This window comes from Drosophila pseudoobscura, chromosome 2, assembly GCF_009870125.1.
Source record: "Drosophila pseudoobscura strain MV-25-SWS-2005 chromosome 2, UCI_Dpse_MV25, whole genome shotgun sequence".
Lineage (NCBI taxonomy): Eukaryota > Metazoa > Arthropoda > Insecta > Diptera > Drosophilidae > Drosophila > Drosophila pseudoobscura.
The window spans coordinates 4,777,406-4,790,301 of record NC_046679.1 but is presented as its reverse complement, the minus strand read 5'-3'; the positions used below and the strand labels follow the sequence as shown (position 1 = coordinate 4,790,301).

At 44.3% G+C, this 12,896-nt stretch overlaps 1 protein-coding gene across 1 annotated transcript in view; it reads right to left on the bottom strand.

Moving 5' to 3' along the window:
* Positions 1 to 174: 174 nt before the first annotated feature.
* The window catches only part of Gprk2 (G protein-coupled receptor kinase 2), a 39,552-nt gene continuing 26,830 nt past the window's right edge, over positions 175 to 12,896 (bottom strand). The window contains exons 2-11 of the mRNA XM_033377301.1: positions 4,951 to 5,046; positions 4,752 to 4,872; positions 4,053 to 4,688; positions 3,877 to 3,982; positions 3,621 to 3,810; positions 2,876 to 3,124; positions 2,646 to 2,803; positions 2,380 to 2,589; positions 2,046 to 2,309; positions 175 to 1,988 (exon numbers count right to left, since the gene is read on the bottom strand). Of these exons, the coding sequence (XP_033233192.1) occupies positions 1,896 to 1,988; positions 2,046 to 2,309; positions 2,380 to 2,589; positions 2,646 to 2,803; positions 2,876 to 3,124; positions 3,621 to 3,810; positions 3,877 to 3,982; positions 4,053 to 4,688; positions 4,752 to 4,872; positions 4,951 to 5,046 (2,123 nt within the window). The 3' untranslated portion in view covers positions 175 to 1,895. The remainder of the gene's footprint in view (positions 1,989 to 2,045; positions 2,310 to 2,379; positions 2,590 to 2,645; positions 2,804 to 2,875; positions 3,125 to 3,620; positions 3,811 to 3,876; positions 3,983 to 4,052; positions 4,689 to 4,751; positions 4,873 to 4,950; positions 5,047 to 12,896) is intronic.

Below are 12,896 nucleotides of genomic sequence, written 5' to 3'. Positions count from 1 at the left end.
TGACAAACCAGACGTCCAGTTTAATTATAAGCTCAGTGGCAGATACAAGAAATGAATTTCTGCGAATATGTCGGCCAATGTACGCCCATGGTATTTTCTGATTTACTGTCAACTCAAGAGCACAAATAGAGTTATTCTTCGCTGAGCAAACTGAATGAAAGAGAAGACAAAAAGTTAGTTAAATACGTTTATTGTTTTTGAATGTTCATCTCTTGACTTGTGTGTTGGTTTGTATTTCCTTTCGCTTAGAGGGTAGATTTATTTATGTGTGTATGTATGCATGTAGTATGTATATCTGGTATTTACGATTTACGATTTACGATGCTCTATAAATATGCCTTTAATTACTATAGATAAATATTTCGGCGCTTGCTCGGTTTGGTTTTCCTTTATTGCTATAGTGCTAAATTGAGTGAGTGAGTTTGGGGGCGGGGCGGGGCGTGGCGTGGCTGGCCTGGCCTGGCTGCTTGCTGCCTGCTGATGGCATTTGTCTGTTCTGTTCTGTTCGGTTCTGTCTGCTTTGAATGCGTTTCATTTCGTTCTGTTGTGCTGGTTTTACTCGTACTCGTAGTTGTTCAATTCTATGTATGCCTTAAATTTGCTAGTTGTGCCTAAAATCAATTGAATTGGAACTAAACGTTGCACTTGGCCGCCATCCCATACGATGAGGCCAACAATTGCAATAATTATAATTAATTCTCAATATTAACATAATAAATTCTCCAATTGGTTATCCTCTTTTCTTTCGTTTCACCTCCTTTGTTTTTGCTAATTACAAAATGCCTACGCTACACGTTTACACAAAACTTAGACACTAGCCGACATCGATATCTCGCAGGAATTAGCATTAGTTAGCGTAATTTGTTGTTAATTTATTGCATGACGACGAAACAAATATCAGTAATAACGTCCTCCCAGGGCGGGGAGGCCTTCGGGCCAACTTAAACTTAGGCAACAGAAAAATAGAGTCCAAGAACAATACATACATATGTTATATGTTATATGTTATATGAAAAGCGTAGCAAAAGTGTGCGGCAATTAAAATTAGGAAAGTCGTATAAATAATTTTAAAATGTACACCTCTCACATACGAGTATGTACACGTGTATGCTTATGCTACGTACTGTATGTGTGTCTATGCATGTATTTGTGTGTGTGTTTGTTAAGTATTTGTTTAAAAATGCATTCAAGTATTTTCGAGTATTCATGTCATTTGCTTAACTGCCCTACAAAATGCTAACTAGAAGAACCTTCTTCTCCTTCTCCTTCTTCCAGTGCGTGTGTCCCCCGTTGAGCACAAACTACTTTACAAATATTACAATCCAAAGTGCTGCCTGCTGCTGCGTATAATAGGGTGATCAATTTTATATATATATATATCTAGGTATAGCATTTGCATTTAAGTAACATTATCTTTTTGGGGGTGCTATGGCAAACCAATCTGCGGCCTGCGGCTTGCGGCTGTCCTGTCCAGCGTGGCTTGTCGTCTGTCCAAGTTTAGTAAAGTGGTACAGGATTCTATGCATACCACATTTTCAATTAAGTAACGCTCTAGTGTGTGAAAGAGTCTTTTTGGAAACATTTATAAAGATACTATACTTATGCGTGTTTGTGTGTGAAATCAGCTTGCAATTTCATTAGAAAATTTGATGTAAAAATACAATTTCAAAAGTGCTTCTTGCGCGTCAACTGAGGAGAGAAACCCATTTTGGTTTTTTGTTTTATTTTTTTTTTAGTTTTTTTTTAGTTTTTTTTTAGGTTGTGCTACGATGTTGTGCTGCTGCTGCTGTTGAATACCTCTATTTCGGGGTAAATTTGCGCATTTTGTGCTATGTGTCGACATCTACTACGATTGGCGTACGCGTAGAGGCTTCCTCAGAGGCCAGTCTATGCTATCAGCTCTCCACCGTCGTGGAGGACACGCTGTGACTAGTGGTTAACAGATGCTCAGGAATGGGTATGGGCTGTGTGCGTGCCGGCTGCTTCTTCTGCAAACAGAAAAACAGCTTAGATTTAGAGGATTTAGTTCTTGGCATTACTCTTACCTTCCGCCGGAAGGGAAAGCACCCGGCCTTGTCCGGTTCGGGCGTGGCATTGATCTGCAAATCTGGCGTCGGGCACTCCTCGGGCCCGAACACGTTCAGCTCGCGAAAACACTCCGTTTCCATCATTTCAGTCTGCCATGAAATGGACACCGAGCCGGTGTTGAATTTCGTATAGAAATTCGTGTCGGACTCGTCGATATTGACGCCCTTCACCGTCGAGAACTGTTCAATATCGAGCACATCTTTGGCGTAAACGGCGTGCGGCTGCAATTTATGGGCAAAATGATTTAGTTTAAACAATGTCGTATGCAAATGACTCGCCCGGCCCACTCACGTCTGGCACGAATGGCGGCTCGAGCATGCCAGCCTCCAGGCGGCGCCAATTCAGCTGCGTGGAGTGGAAGAACGGATGGGCCATCACATCCTGGGAGCCCATCCTCCCGTTGCGGCACCCGAGGCGCTGCTTTATCGATTTAGCTAACAGCTGTTGGCACATGGATTTGGCTTCATCACTAAACTTGCTCGAATACTTTTCGGGATCCTCCTGCAAAGGAAAGGGCTTCGATTAGAGTCCTATGGTACGAGTAGGCCTACTCCTACCTTAACGCGCCTGTCCACCTCCTCACGCTTGACCTTCTCCTTGCGCATACGGAATGGTGCCTGGCCCTCGATCATCTCGTACAGCAGGCAGCCAAAGCTGAACCAATCCGGCGAGAAGGCGTACTTCTCATTGTCAATAACCTCCGGCGCCATGTAGCCTTTAAATCGAAAGAGAGATTTAACAATAAGGCTTTGTTCTGCCCATTTCCATTGCCATCCAAATGACTCACCCACTGTGCCCACGCGTCCCCGCACCATCTCGCCCTCGGGTATCTCGACGGCCAGGCCCAGGTCGGAGATGCGCACATGACCGTGATCGTCGAGCAGTATGTTCTCCGGCTTGCAGTCCCTGTAGACGATGCCCTGCTTGTGCAGATGCTGCAGCCCGCAGGCCACCTCCGCGGCATAGAACCGGGCGCGCTCCAGCTCAAAGCCCGGTTCCCCGCCCATGTTGTAAATGTGGAATTTCAAATCGCCGCCTGCAAAAGGAGAGTAATCATTTGATTGGCATTCCGATGGAAAACAATGAAAGGCCCCTTTCAGGGCTGACAGTCCGGTCCGGTCCGGGCCAAAGCCAAAGTATTATCTTTCGTTCTTTGTGGCAACAGGACACTGGCTTTTGTGTACAAATTCAATTAGGTCCATGGCTTGATGGACGGAATTGAATGACTTCTCTGAGCGGGCATGGCATTGAGCGAGCAGCCTGAATGCAGGAATTTAATTAAAATCGCAAACTCAATCATCGCATGGATGGGATGGGATTACACATGCATTTGTTATCATATTAATGAACGAATGAGCAGAGAAAACGGCAGGAGCCAAGTGGACACTCATTTAATTGGCACTAAAGGACACGGAATACATGGGGCTACACATGGGGACTGGAATGGTTAACAAGATTAACCGATTGAGTGTCCAGTCCAACACTTAATTAGACCCTAACTGCAGTCGACTGCCATTGCCATTTCTACCCACCATTCATGATGGTCAGGACCAGGCAGAGGGCGTCCTTTGTCTCGTACGCATAGGCCAGATTCACCACAAAGGGGGAGTTGATTTTCTGCAGTATCTGCTTCTCGATGAGCACCATCGACTCGCCCTTGCGTTTCTTGATGCGTTTTTTCTCCAGCTTTTTGCACGCATACATTTTCCCTGTGGCCCGCACCTGCAAAAAGGCCGAAGGAACAACGTTAGAGGGTTAGACAGCGGTCAGTCGTTGCTTGTGGCCTACCTGACAGGCGCAGACCTCGCCAAAGCCCCCCTTGCCGAGGACACGATACATGCGAAATGTTTTGTAGGTTATGGGCTGCGCCTCCAGCCACTTCCACTGCAGATATCTGGAAGGGAGAGCGAACGGGAAGGATTAACGTGGCTTACTCGCTAGATGGATGGCTAATCCGCTCTTACCGATGAAAGTACATGGAGTTCTCGAACTCCCGGAAGGGTTCGCCGGCCAGGAACGCCTTCACCGCCTTGACGCACTGGACAAAGATGTCCTTGCCGCCGGAGTTCAGTTTGTTACGCACTTGCGCAATGAGATCATCGTTGAGCACGTCCAGAACCAGTTCGTCCGCAGATCCTCCAATGCCAGAGGCACCACCGCCACCACCTCCGACTCCGACTCCGCCTCCACCAGCGCTGATCGCCTTCTCGGCGGCGGCATCGTCATTACTGTCGCCGCACTCGACGCCCTCGTCGCCGTCGTCGGTGTTGCCACCGGCAGTGGCATGGTCGTCCCCATTATGGTTGCGTGTGTCCAGCTTCTTGTGATTGATGTTGCTGTTGCTGTTGCTGGTGATGTTGTTGCAGTTGTTGGCGGTGGTATTGTTGCAGTGTTCAGTCTCAGCTGTTGTTGTTGTTGTTTCGGTTGGATTGGCATTGCTGCTGTTGAGCAGCAGCTCCTCCCGTGTCTCCGCATCGAGTGCATCGCCACCGCCCAGACCGCCGCCATTGCGCAGCTCCAGCTGCGGCTCAACATCCAGGAAGCGCCGTCCAATGTCATGGCCCATAAATATGCGATTCACAATGTACTCGATTTCGTATCTACAAAATATAGTCAATGGTTAATCCAATCCAAGTCTCTTTATCAATCCATCAATCACTTACTTGACCACCTGCTCGAGAAAAACGATATAGCGAAAGTAGATGGGCCGCTTGTTCTCGCAGAACTGTCGAAAGAGCTCACGACCAATGGGTTGCTGATCTATCACGTAGCCATAGCTTATATCTGTTGGATATACACGGTATTACTATATGCTATTCGGAACCAGGGGATTCCCCCCGGGGGGGATGGGCAAACACTCACCTAATTTGTCTTTCAGGTTGATGCATTGCGATATGTGTGGAAATTGTAATATTTTGCGCCATTTTTTACTCTTTCCCTTGTTGCTGTCGGAACCGCCTAAAAAGATAGATATACGTATCGATTAAGACCTTTGTCGACAATTGGTTTATACGCCCCCCCCCAGCCGCCCAGCCACCCATCCACCCACCAGCAATCAATGGGTACATGAACAATGATTTGAATGCCATTTTCTCTCGTTTCGGTTCGTCTCGTCTGACATGTGAGAGGGAGTGCCAAAGGTGGAACAAGAGCAGACAGAAGAGCAGGGGAATCTATGTACGTACGTGTGCTTTGATTGCTACATGGGATGCCCCACATCTGCTGGTAGTTTCAGCTTCGTTTGCTCTTGCTGGCAATTCTGTTTTATTTGCACTTGCAACGACCCATAAAAACAATATTTCCAATGTGAAATGCATAAAATGCAACAACCAGAGGAAGGGGCTGGCTACATCAAAGATTTCTTTAAAAAGAGTTTTCTCCTCCACTCATTACACTAAATAAATCACTATATCCTCAGTGGAGGGGAGAGGGGGGCTGCCTCGATAATAGTAAGGCCATAAAATCAAACAAGAAAATTAAGTGGATAGCCGGACAGCAGGCAGAGGGGCCATAAATGTCAGAAGCAGTCGAAAATCGCAAGTATAAAATGTTGCCAACAAAGTGGAAAGAAACAATGCCACAACAAAATAGTTGAGAGTCCTGCAGCAATTGTGCCCACATTCATGTGTGTGTTTTCTGCTCGGGAAAGTATGCTACAATCCATTGCTCAAGGAGGAAACACACACCCACACACACACACACACACATAGCAGACAGTCTGCGCCGGATCATGGGGCGTGGCAACACACATGGATATTCGCCTCAGTAATTCCAACAGACAAATATCCACATTCGTAAGGAGTTGAGTAATCCCCACAGAGGTATGTACTCCCCAAGGACCTGGACATGCAACACCCCCACACACCCACACACACACTTGAACTAACTTTTGTGGCATTTGCAGCATAGCAGCAGCATTAGACACACTTATTTATGCTTTGGCAACAGTCTGTTCTCTTGGCCAAAAACTTTTGCTCGCTCTCTGGGGGTAGGGGGTAGGGGGTGGGGGGTGGTTTGGGAGAGCATTTAATTTAGTCTCAGTGCAATTATGCAAAAATAAACTCAAAAACTTTTGAAGGGCCAGCAGCAGCGGCGGCAGCCACCGCCACAATTCAAGCTGTTGGATAAGCCGCCACCTGGAGGTTGAGGATGAGCCATAGAGGACGCTCCTCGACTGCCTCTTCCTTTTCGTTAAATGAAATTACTGGCGAAAAAGTTATAGGGGGGAGAGGGAGCGAGGGGGGGCTAAAAGTTAACTCAAAGCGTAGACTTTTCAGTGGAGGAGGAGAACGGAACGCCACTCAAAACGGGGGCTTAACAAAGTTTGCCCAAGTAACAATTAGCTGACAGACGAAGCACTAAAGTAAATATCATATGTGTGTGCGTGTGCGTGTATGTGCGTGTGTGGCGCCCACATGCCCCAGAATCGGATTATGCGATTATAGTGCAAAGTCTATGATGCATGTGCAGTTTATTAAATACACCAAAATGTCAAAAGGTTTATTTGCATGAAGCGGCAGAATGTTCAGTGGGGGGACCCGAAGAGGCTTTATTGGAATTATTATATGTGCCAAATGGCTCCTAAATAAACCCTTTTTCGTCGGCTCGGCTCGTATTTCGCCGATGTGCTGCTTCGTGCTTTTGCACTCGCCCTCCCTTCGCTCGTTGTTGCTTGCTGCTCGCAATTGCGTGCCCAGAGAAGAGCTTGAGAGAGGAATTCGTTCTCGATCGTAAAAGTCCACACAAGGTGGCGCCGGCAACGCGCTCTCTATTCATTTCTGGTACAACAGCAAACTTCGGTCTTCTCTCTCTCATCAAACCGCTCTCAGCTCTGCTAAGACCCGAGAGCGGACCACCTTGCATAATTTTATCATGGTTCTTGCATTCTGCTCTCAATTGCGCGCTTTCCTATGACGATTGGAAATTCGCCTGGTTACGAATTCGCTCTCAATCTTTTGCACAAAATAACTGTCTGTCGTATAAATTAATCATTGAAAGAGATCTTAAAACTAAAAATAACTTGCCGAAAAAGAACTTCTGGCCAACTTTGAACTTTTTGAGACGAACACATTTCAATTTCTTGAACTCCACAACCAACTCTAATGGCATTTTTGCTTCATAGTCAAGAAAGTTTAGTTTTTTCCAATAATGCTATTATCTGATTGGCCTCGTGCTTCCCCCTTTCGCTCCTAAATGGCCATGAGAAACGGCAAACATTTGGACATCTGGCCTAAATGCCGCTCCGCTCCCCCCTGCTCGGGCAAAAGGCACACAAGCGTCCGAAAAAGTTTTTTGTAAAGTTTTTGCAATTATTAGACGAGGCGTAAAAACAGAAACAACACCACATTTCCAATGAGGAAAACTTGTCCATCGATGGGGAACGAAAAACGCAGATGGAAAGAGCCAGCAGACAGCAGACGGCCAGCGGGCAAAAAGTCAAGAAAACATTTTCCAAAACAAATAAATCGTATTATGTGAGTGGTTTTTATTTTTATTTTTATTATTATTATTATTGGCATGTGTACGTGTGTGTGTGTGTGTGTGTGTGTGTGTGGAGCGGAACGCGTCCAAACAAAAGTAATGGAAAAAAGAAAGGCGGAAATGGCGCAAAGAAAAGTGCTATAAAAACTTATTAATGAAGCCATCGCAAGGCTAATTTGCGGTTGATGGTTTTTCTAATTAAAACCAATCAATAAGAAAAATTGCTTCCACTTCCGCAGTGTCCGACCAGGGGCAAGCCCTACCCCTTTTTGGCCAACAAATGCAATTTGTCAAAGACTGACAACTGCAATGGCGCCCAACGTTCCAACGTTCCAACGTTCCCTGTCTGGCTAATTGAGTGGCTGGGATACACCAGTGGATCCACACCAGGAGACAGATTGCCAGATGCATCCCCCACCCCAACGGCGAAGCAGTTTTATTTACGACTCAACAAGTTGTCACCAGATAATGGGCAACAAAGCAACTCAGCAACACAGCAACACAGCAACTCAGCAACTCAGCAACACAGCAACAGAGCAACAGAAAAAGAAATTACAATTTACATTAAACATTAAACAGTCCCCTGATTTATCGATTCGCATTAAAAGTTTGTTGGGGGCCAAAACTTTTACGGCACACAGTGCTCCTCTCCTCCGCTCCTTTCCATCGTTATGATCAATTTTCCCGCTTGGACGCCATGAAGTATGTGACATAATTTATAAGCGTCAACTTGCTTTCTCCAATCTGCTGTGCTCCACTACTTTCTACTCTCTACTCTCTCTCCCTCTCTCGCTATCTTTTATCATCTCATTCCCGCTTCCAGTGTAATTTGAGGTCATTTTTCAGCATGATGAACACTGGCCGAGGCCCGAGGAGTCGTAGAAGAGCAGCCAGGAGGCGGCCACCAACTGTTAGCCGCAATTATTTATTGTCTGCTCTCTCTCTCTCTTTATTCGAGAAAAAGACGAGAGTCCTGGCCGTGGTTGTGCTCCTGCTCCAAGGTTAAGTGCGTGCTAATAAGCTCACGACCAGGAATCCCCCCTACCCCTTGGCTATCCACCCGAAAGACTTTCAATTTATTGAGGAAATATAATATGCTGCGATTAGGCCTGGCCTGGCCTGGAATTGTACAGCATCACGGGAGGCTCCTCTCGCGGGAGATGATGTTGAAATGGCAGAGGACTCGAAGGTCAACATAATAACGTGAATTAAACTTAAGTTTGGAAATTTTAGTACATTATATTAAATTTCTCATAGTATTAATGTATCATCTCTGCCTCTAGGTTCAAGGATGGGGTTATCCGAGGTAAGAGGGGGACACCAACAAGAGGCCCACGCTTTTTCTGGGGAAAATTCCAGGGGTAAACGGCTAGGGAGTCTTTTCTTCAAAGTAATCGGCTGCAATGTTGCAAAGCTGCAGGTCCCAGAAACACTGACACGCACTTGAGGGTCACATGTGTGCACTTTTGTGGTATTTACACACATTTTTGGGTCAATCCGAGTCTGTAATCCCTGTAATCTGATATTGGTCGCGGGAACCCATTTAATATTTAATCTATCTTAAAGCATTGCACTATGGTCCGAACGACCACTTTTGTTGGCCAAAACCTAATTTTTCAAAGTCAAAACTGAAACCTGGTTTTGATCGCTCTGCATTAGAAAAAGATCGACCATTAAATCTGCGTACCAGAAATTTCCATAGATGGCGCCACATTCGCAAAATCAGCTGTGCAACCCAACTGTTTTTATAGTAAAGCACGTGAAGGGAAAAAGTGGCAAATTAATAACCACTTTAGATATCTCAAAAATTGAAAAACGCCAAGACTTGATTAAATTTTTTTGATGAATCTTAATCTGTCGGGTTCTTACTACATGTTTTGAGTTTTTAACTGTCTCTAGTAGTTCTGATGTCTTCGTAATTGAAGGTTAAAGTGAGGCCTTCAACATGTGCCAACTTGTAATGAAAACTAATTTTTGAAAAGGTGTACAAAGTGAGTCCTACCTAGTCCCACCCTGAAACCTTTTCTGTGTCGTAGATTAATAAATTCTTTTTGAAATGTATATAGTTAGAAATGCCACTTTTTACCACAATTCTTGGAATTTTCATTGATAGAGCATAACCTCAAATTCGAAAATGCAGATTTGTTTGCCGAATGGAATTCAGAGAAGGGTAAAATTATCAATTATTTGAAAACGGATCTTAAGGCGACATATCATATGAAATTAATAAAGCTTTTGAAGATACCAGCAAGAAAATTTGTTACCGTTTGGCAACATACCGGAACAAATGCCGGTAAAATTCAAAGATGTTTGAACGAAAATATGTGGATTGGCCACAAGCCTTTGTTATAATATCTTTATCTTTATGTCCAAATATGCTAACTAAGTTCGTAGGGCTGTACAGGACCCAGTCGGAAAGCCGGCACATAGCTCACTTAACGAGGCGTTAACCTTGCTTCTAGACAAGGATTTCGGCAATAATTTACGGAAACCTTTAAACGATTTTATTTTTATTTAAATCAAAATTTTTTTTAGTTGTGCAACGCCGTTTTCTGAAATAAAATATGCTTAATACTTTTTTTCACTATAACTAAAAATTTAAATATGCATTATTAAAAAAAGGGGCGGTGCCACACCCATTTTTTTTCTTAAATCCATTTCTTATTGATTATATGTATCCAATACAAAAAACTAAATGAAAAAATCTTGTTCCGTTCGGGAGTTATTAATTTTGGCCAACAAAAGTGGTCGTTCGGACCATAGTGCATTGGTTTATTGGCCTTTAAATAATCTGCAAGGCGGCACATCATGATCGTAATCCTGGAGAATGTTGCTCAACATATGTACAAACAAAGCGTTAGAGTTCCTAAGCGATGCTGCTCAACATCAGATCTTGCATTGCCAACATGCTGCGAAGAGTGCCTGCTTCAACTTGACATGACATTGTCCAAGGTCGATGTTCCTGTCGGATATTGTTGCTCAACCTCAGATCTCGCCTCATCAACAATGTGGCTCAGCAACGGACAGAGTGGGAGAGAGCGAGCGAGAGAGACTGTGAGCCGTCCACCCACAATGTTGCCATGGCAGCCCAGCCTCTCTCGCAATGAAAAATCATTCAAAGATTTTAATTTATTTTAAAGTCAGGTTTAATTCTGTCTTGAATCGTACATACATATGTATATAGTATATATACTGACCAGATTTGGTAGCATCAACTCTCATCTGGCTCTTGAACCCCGCACTTAGCATTAACCCCTCATTTGTCAGTGTTTTTTTTTCGCTGTCGGGCGGGCGTCGGTCGTCAATGCGAGTGCAACAATAATAAAACATTTATTAAAAATACAGCGGCAAAAACATTGTTCTCTCCCTCCCTCTCTCTCTCTCTCTGTCTGTCTCTCTCCCACGCTAATGCAAAACAAACAGCAGACACACAGAAATTCATCAGCAACAACAGCGTCAGCGAGGGAGGGGAGAGGGGGGGGGGGGAGTGCTTCGGGGGGCTTCCGAGGAACCCATTTACCTACAGCGAAGCGCACATTAAATTAATTATTACTGTTAAAAAACCGTAAAAATACAAAATAACAATAAAAAGCCGTAAAAGTTACGCCGTTCGGCATTCGAACAAAAAAAAACCCCAACAAAAATATATAACGTTGATTGGCAGTCGACTCATAATACGACAGACGGGAGGGAGACCTCCTCGGGGAATGGTTGAGTGGGTGGTTGGGTGGTCTGCCCAAAAAAAAAAAAGGAAAAGAATAAAGAAACAGGGGATACCCTTGAAGGGATTTTATATAAAAAAAATCAATGGATTTCGATGGAAACAGTAACCATTCGCTTTAAAAATTACCCATAATCGAATTGACACACAACTTTTGAATGGCCATTCACCACGAGCCGTACATGAATTTTAACGATGAAAATCCCAAAAGGATGTTGGAAAAACCCATGACCATAACTGGTTTAATGGATAATCCTGTTTAAAATGATGGAAAGATGCATACAGATCGGAAATAGTTCAATATTATAAAACAACAATTTTTGGTGGAATAAAAACATAAATGATTGATCTTTTCACACTTTGTGTGCCTTTGAAAAAATCAACTTAAACCCATAATCCCCTCATCAGTAAGGAAGGGTATTAAAGCGCAACCAAAAACGAGACGAAGAAGAGGAGGACGAGGACGAGGGGGGAGGAGGGGAAAATAAAAGCAGACCCTGCCACGTGAAGTGCATGTAAATGAATGTTTGATTGCGTGTGGCAACAGCAGCAACAGCACCCGCCACACGCCCACGCCTTCTACGTCTGTAAAGCCTCTTAAATGCGCATATCGTTTACCACCCACCCACTCCCCCTCCTCCCCCTCTTCCCGCAAGGTCACAAGCAAAGGGCAAGGGCAACGCACTGCCCGGGGAGAATGCATTTATCGGCAGTCAACGAGTCGGGCGATTAACCAGCTAATTAAATGGGATATACACACATAATGGGTATTCCAGAGGTAAGACGAAAACGAAATCCAATCCCAGCATCCCGGCATCCCAGAATTAGCAAGAACATTTTCCACTACTACTCGTAGTCGTATATGGAAGGGCAATTAATAAACGGCGGCGGAAAGCCCATTAAATGCAATTTATGATGGCAATATTCGCAGAACGGGATGGCATAGGGATGGATATGGGGAAATGCTCTCAAGACTGGCTGGAAGATGGAAAACCCCGAAAGTATGGCCGCCAGGCAGGCAGGCATAGTGCTTAATTAATTAACTTTTAGCCCCAATATTAGCATTGAGGAAGGCATGCAATAAAACACACACTCAACGAGAGACGAAAGTGAGAGGGAGTGAGGGAGAGAGAGGGAGAGAGAGGGAGAGAGAGAAGAAATGGATAGTAGTGTATAGAGATGCCAGCCATAGAGATGCCTCTTGGAAACTGAAACGTTGGGTTTGGATCATTATTATTAACAGAACGTGCCACACGTTCGCCCTCTATATCTATCTCTCTCTCTCGCTCTCTCCCAGTGTGGCTTAGCCGTTAGAGTGAGTCAAAGAGAGACCTCCAGCTAGCTCCCAACCAGTGGAGATTGGTACTCGATAAACCCTTAGGAAATAATTAATTTTCTTTGTAAAAACTTCCAAAAAATATTCATCAATTCTCTAAATATCTCTTCATTCTGAAAATGAAACACCAAGAATTCTCTGAATAAATAGATTCCCGCTCTTCATTGAAATCAAACTCTGAAATACGAGAATATTCATTGAAATTCAAAACACAAGCAGAACAGAACAGAAAAAAATCTATAAAAATCGCATCATCGCAAAAAACATCCG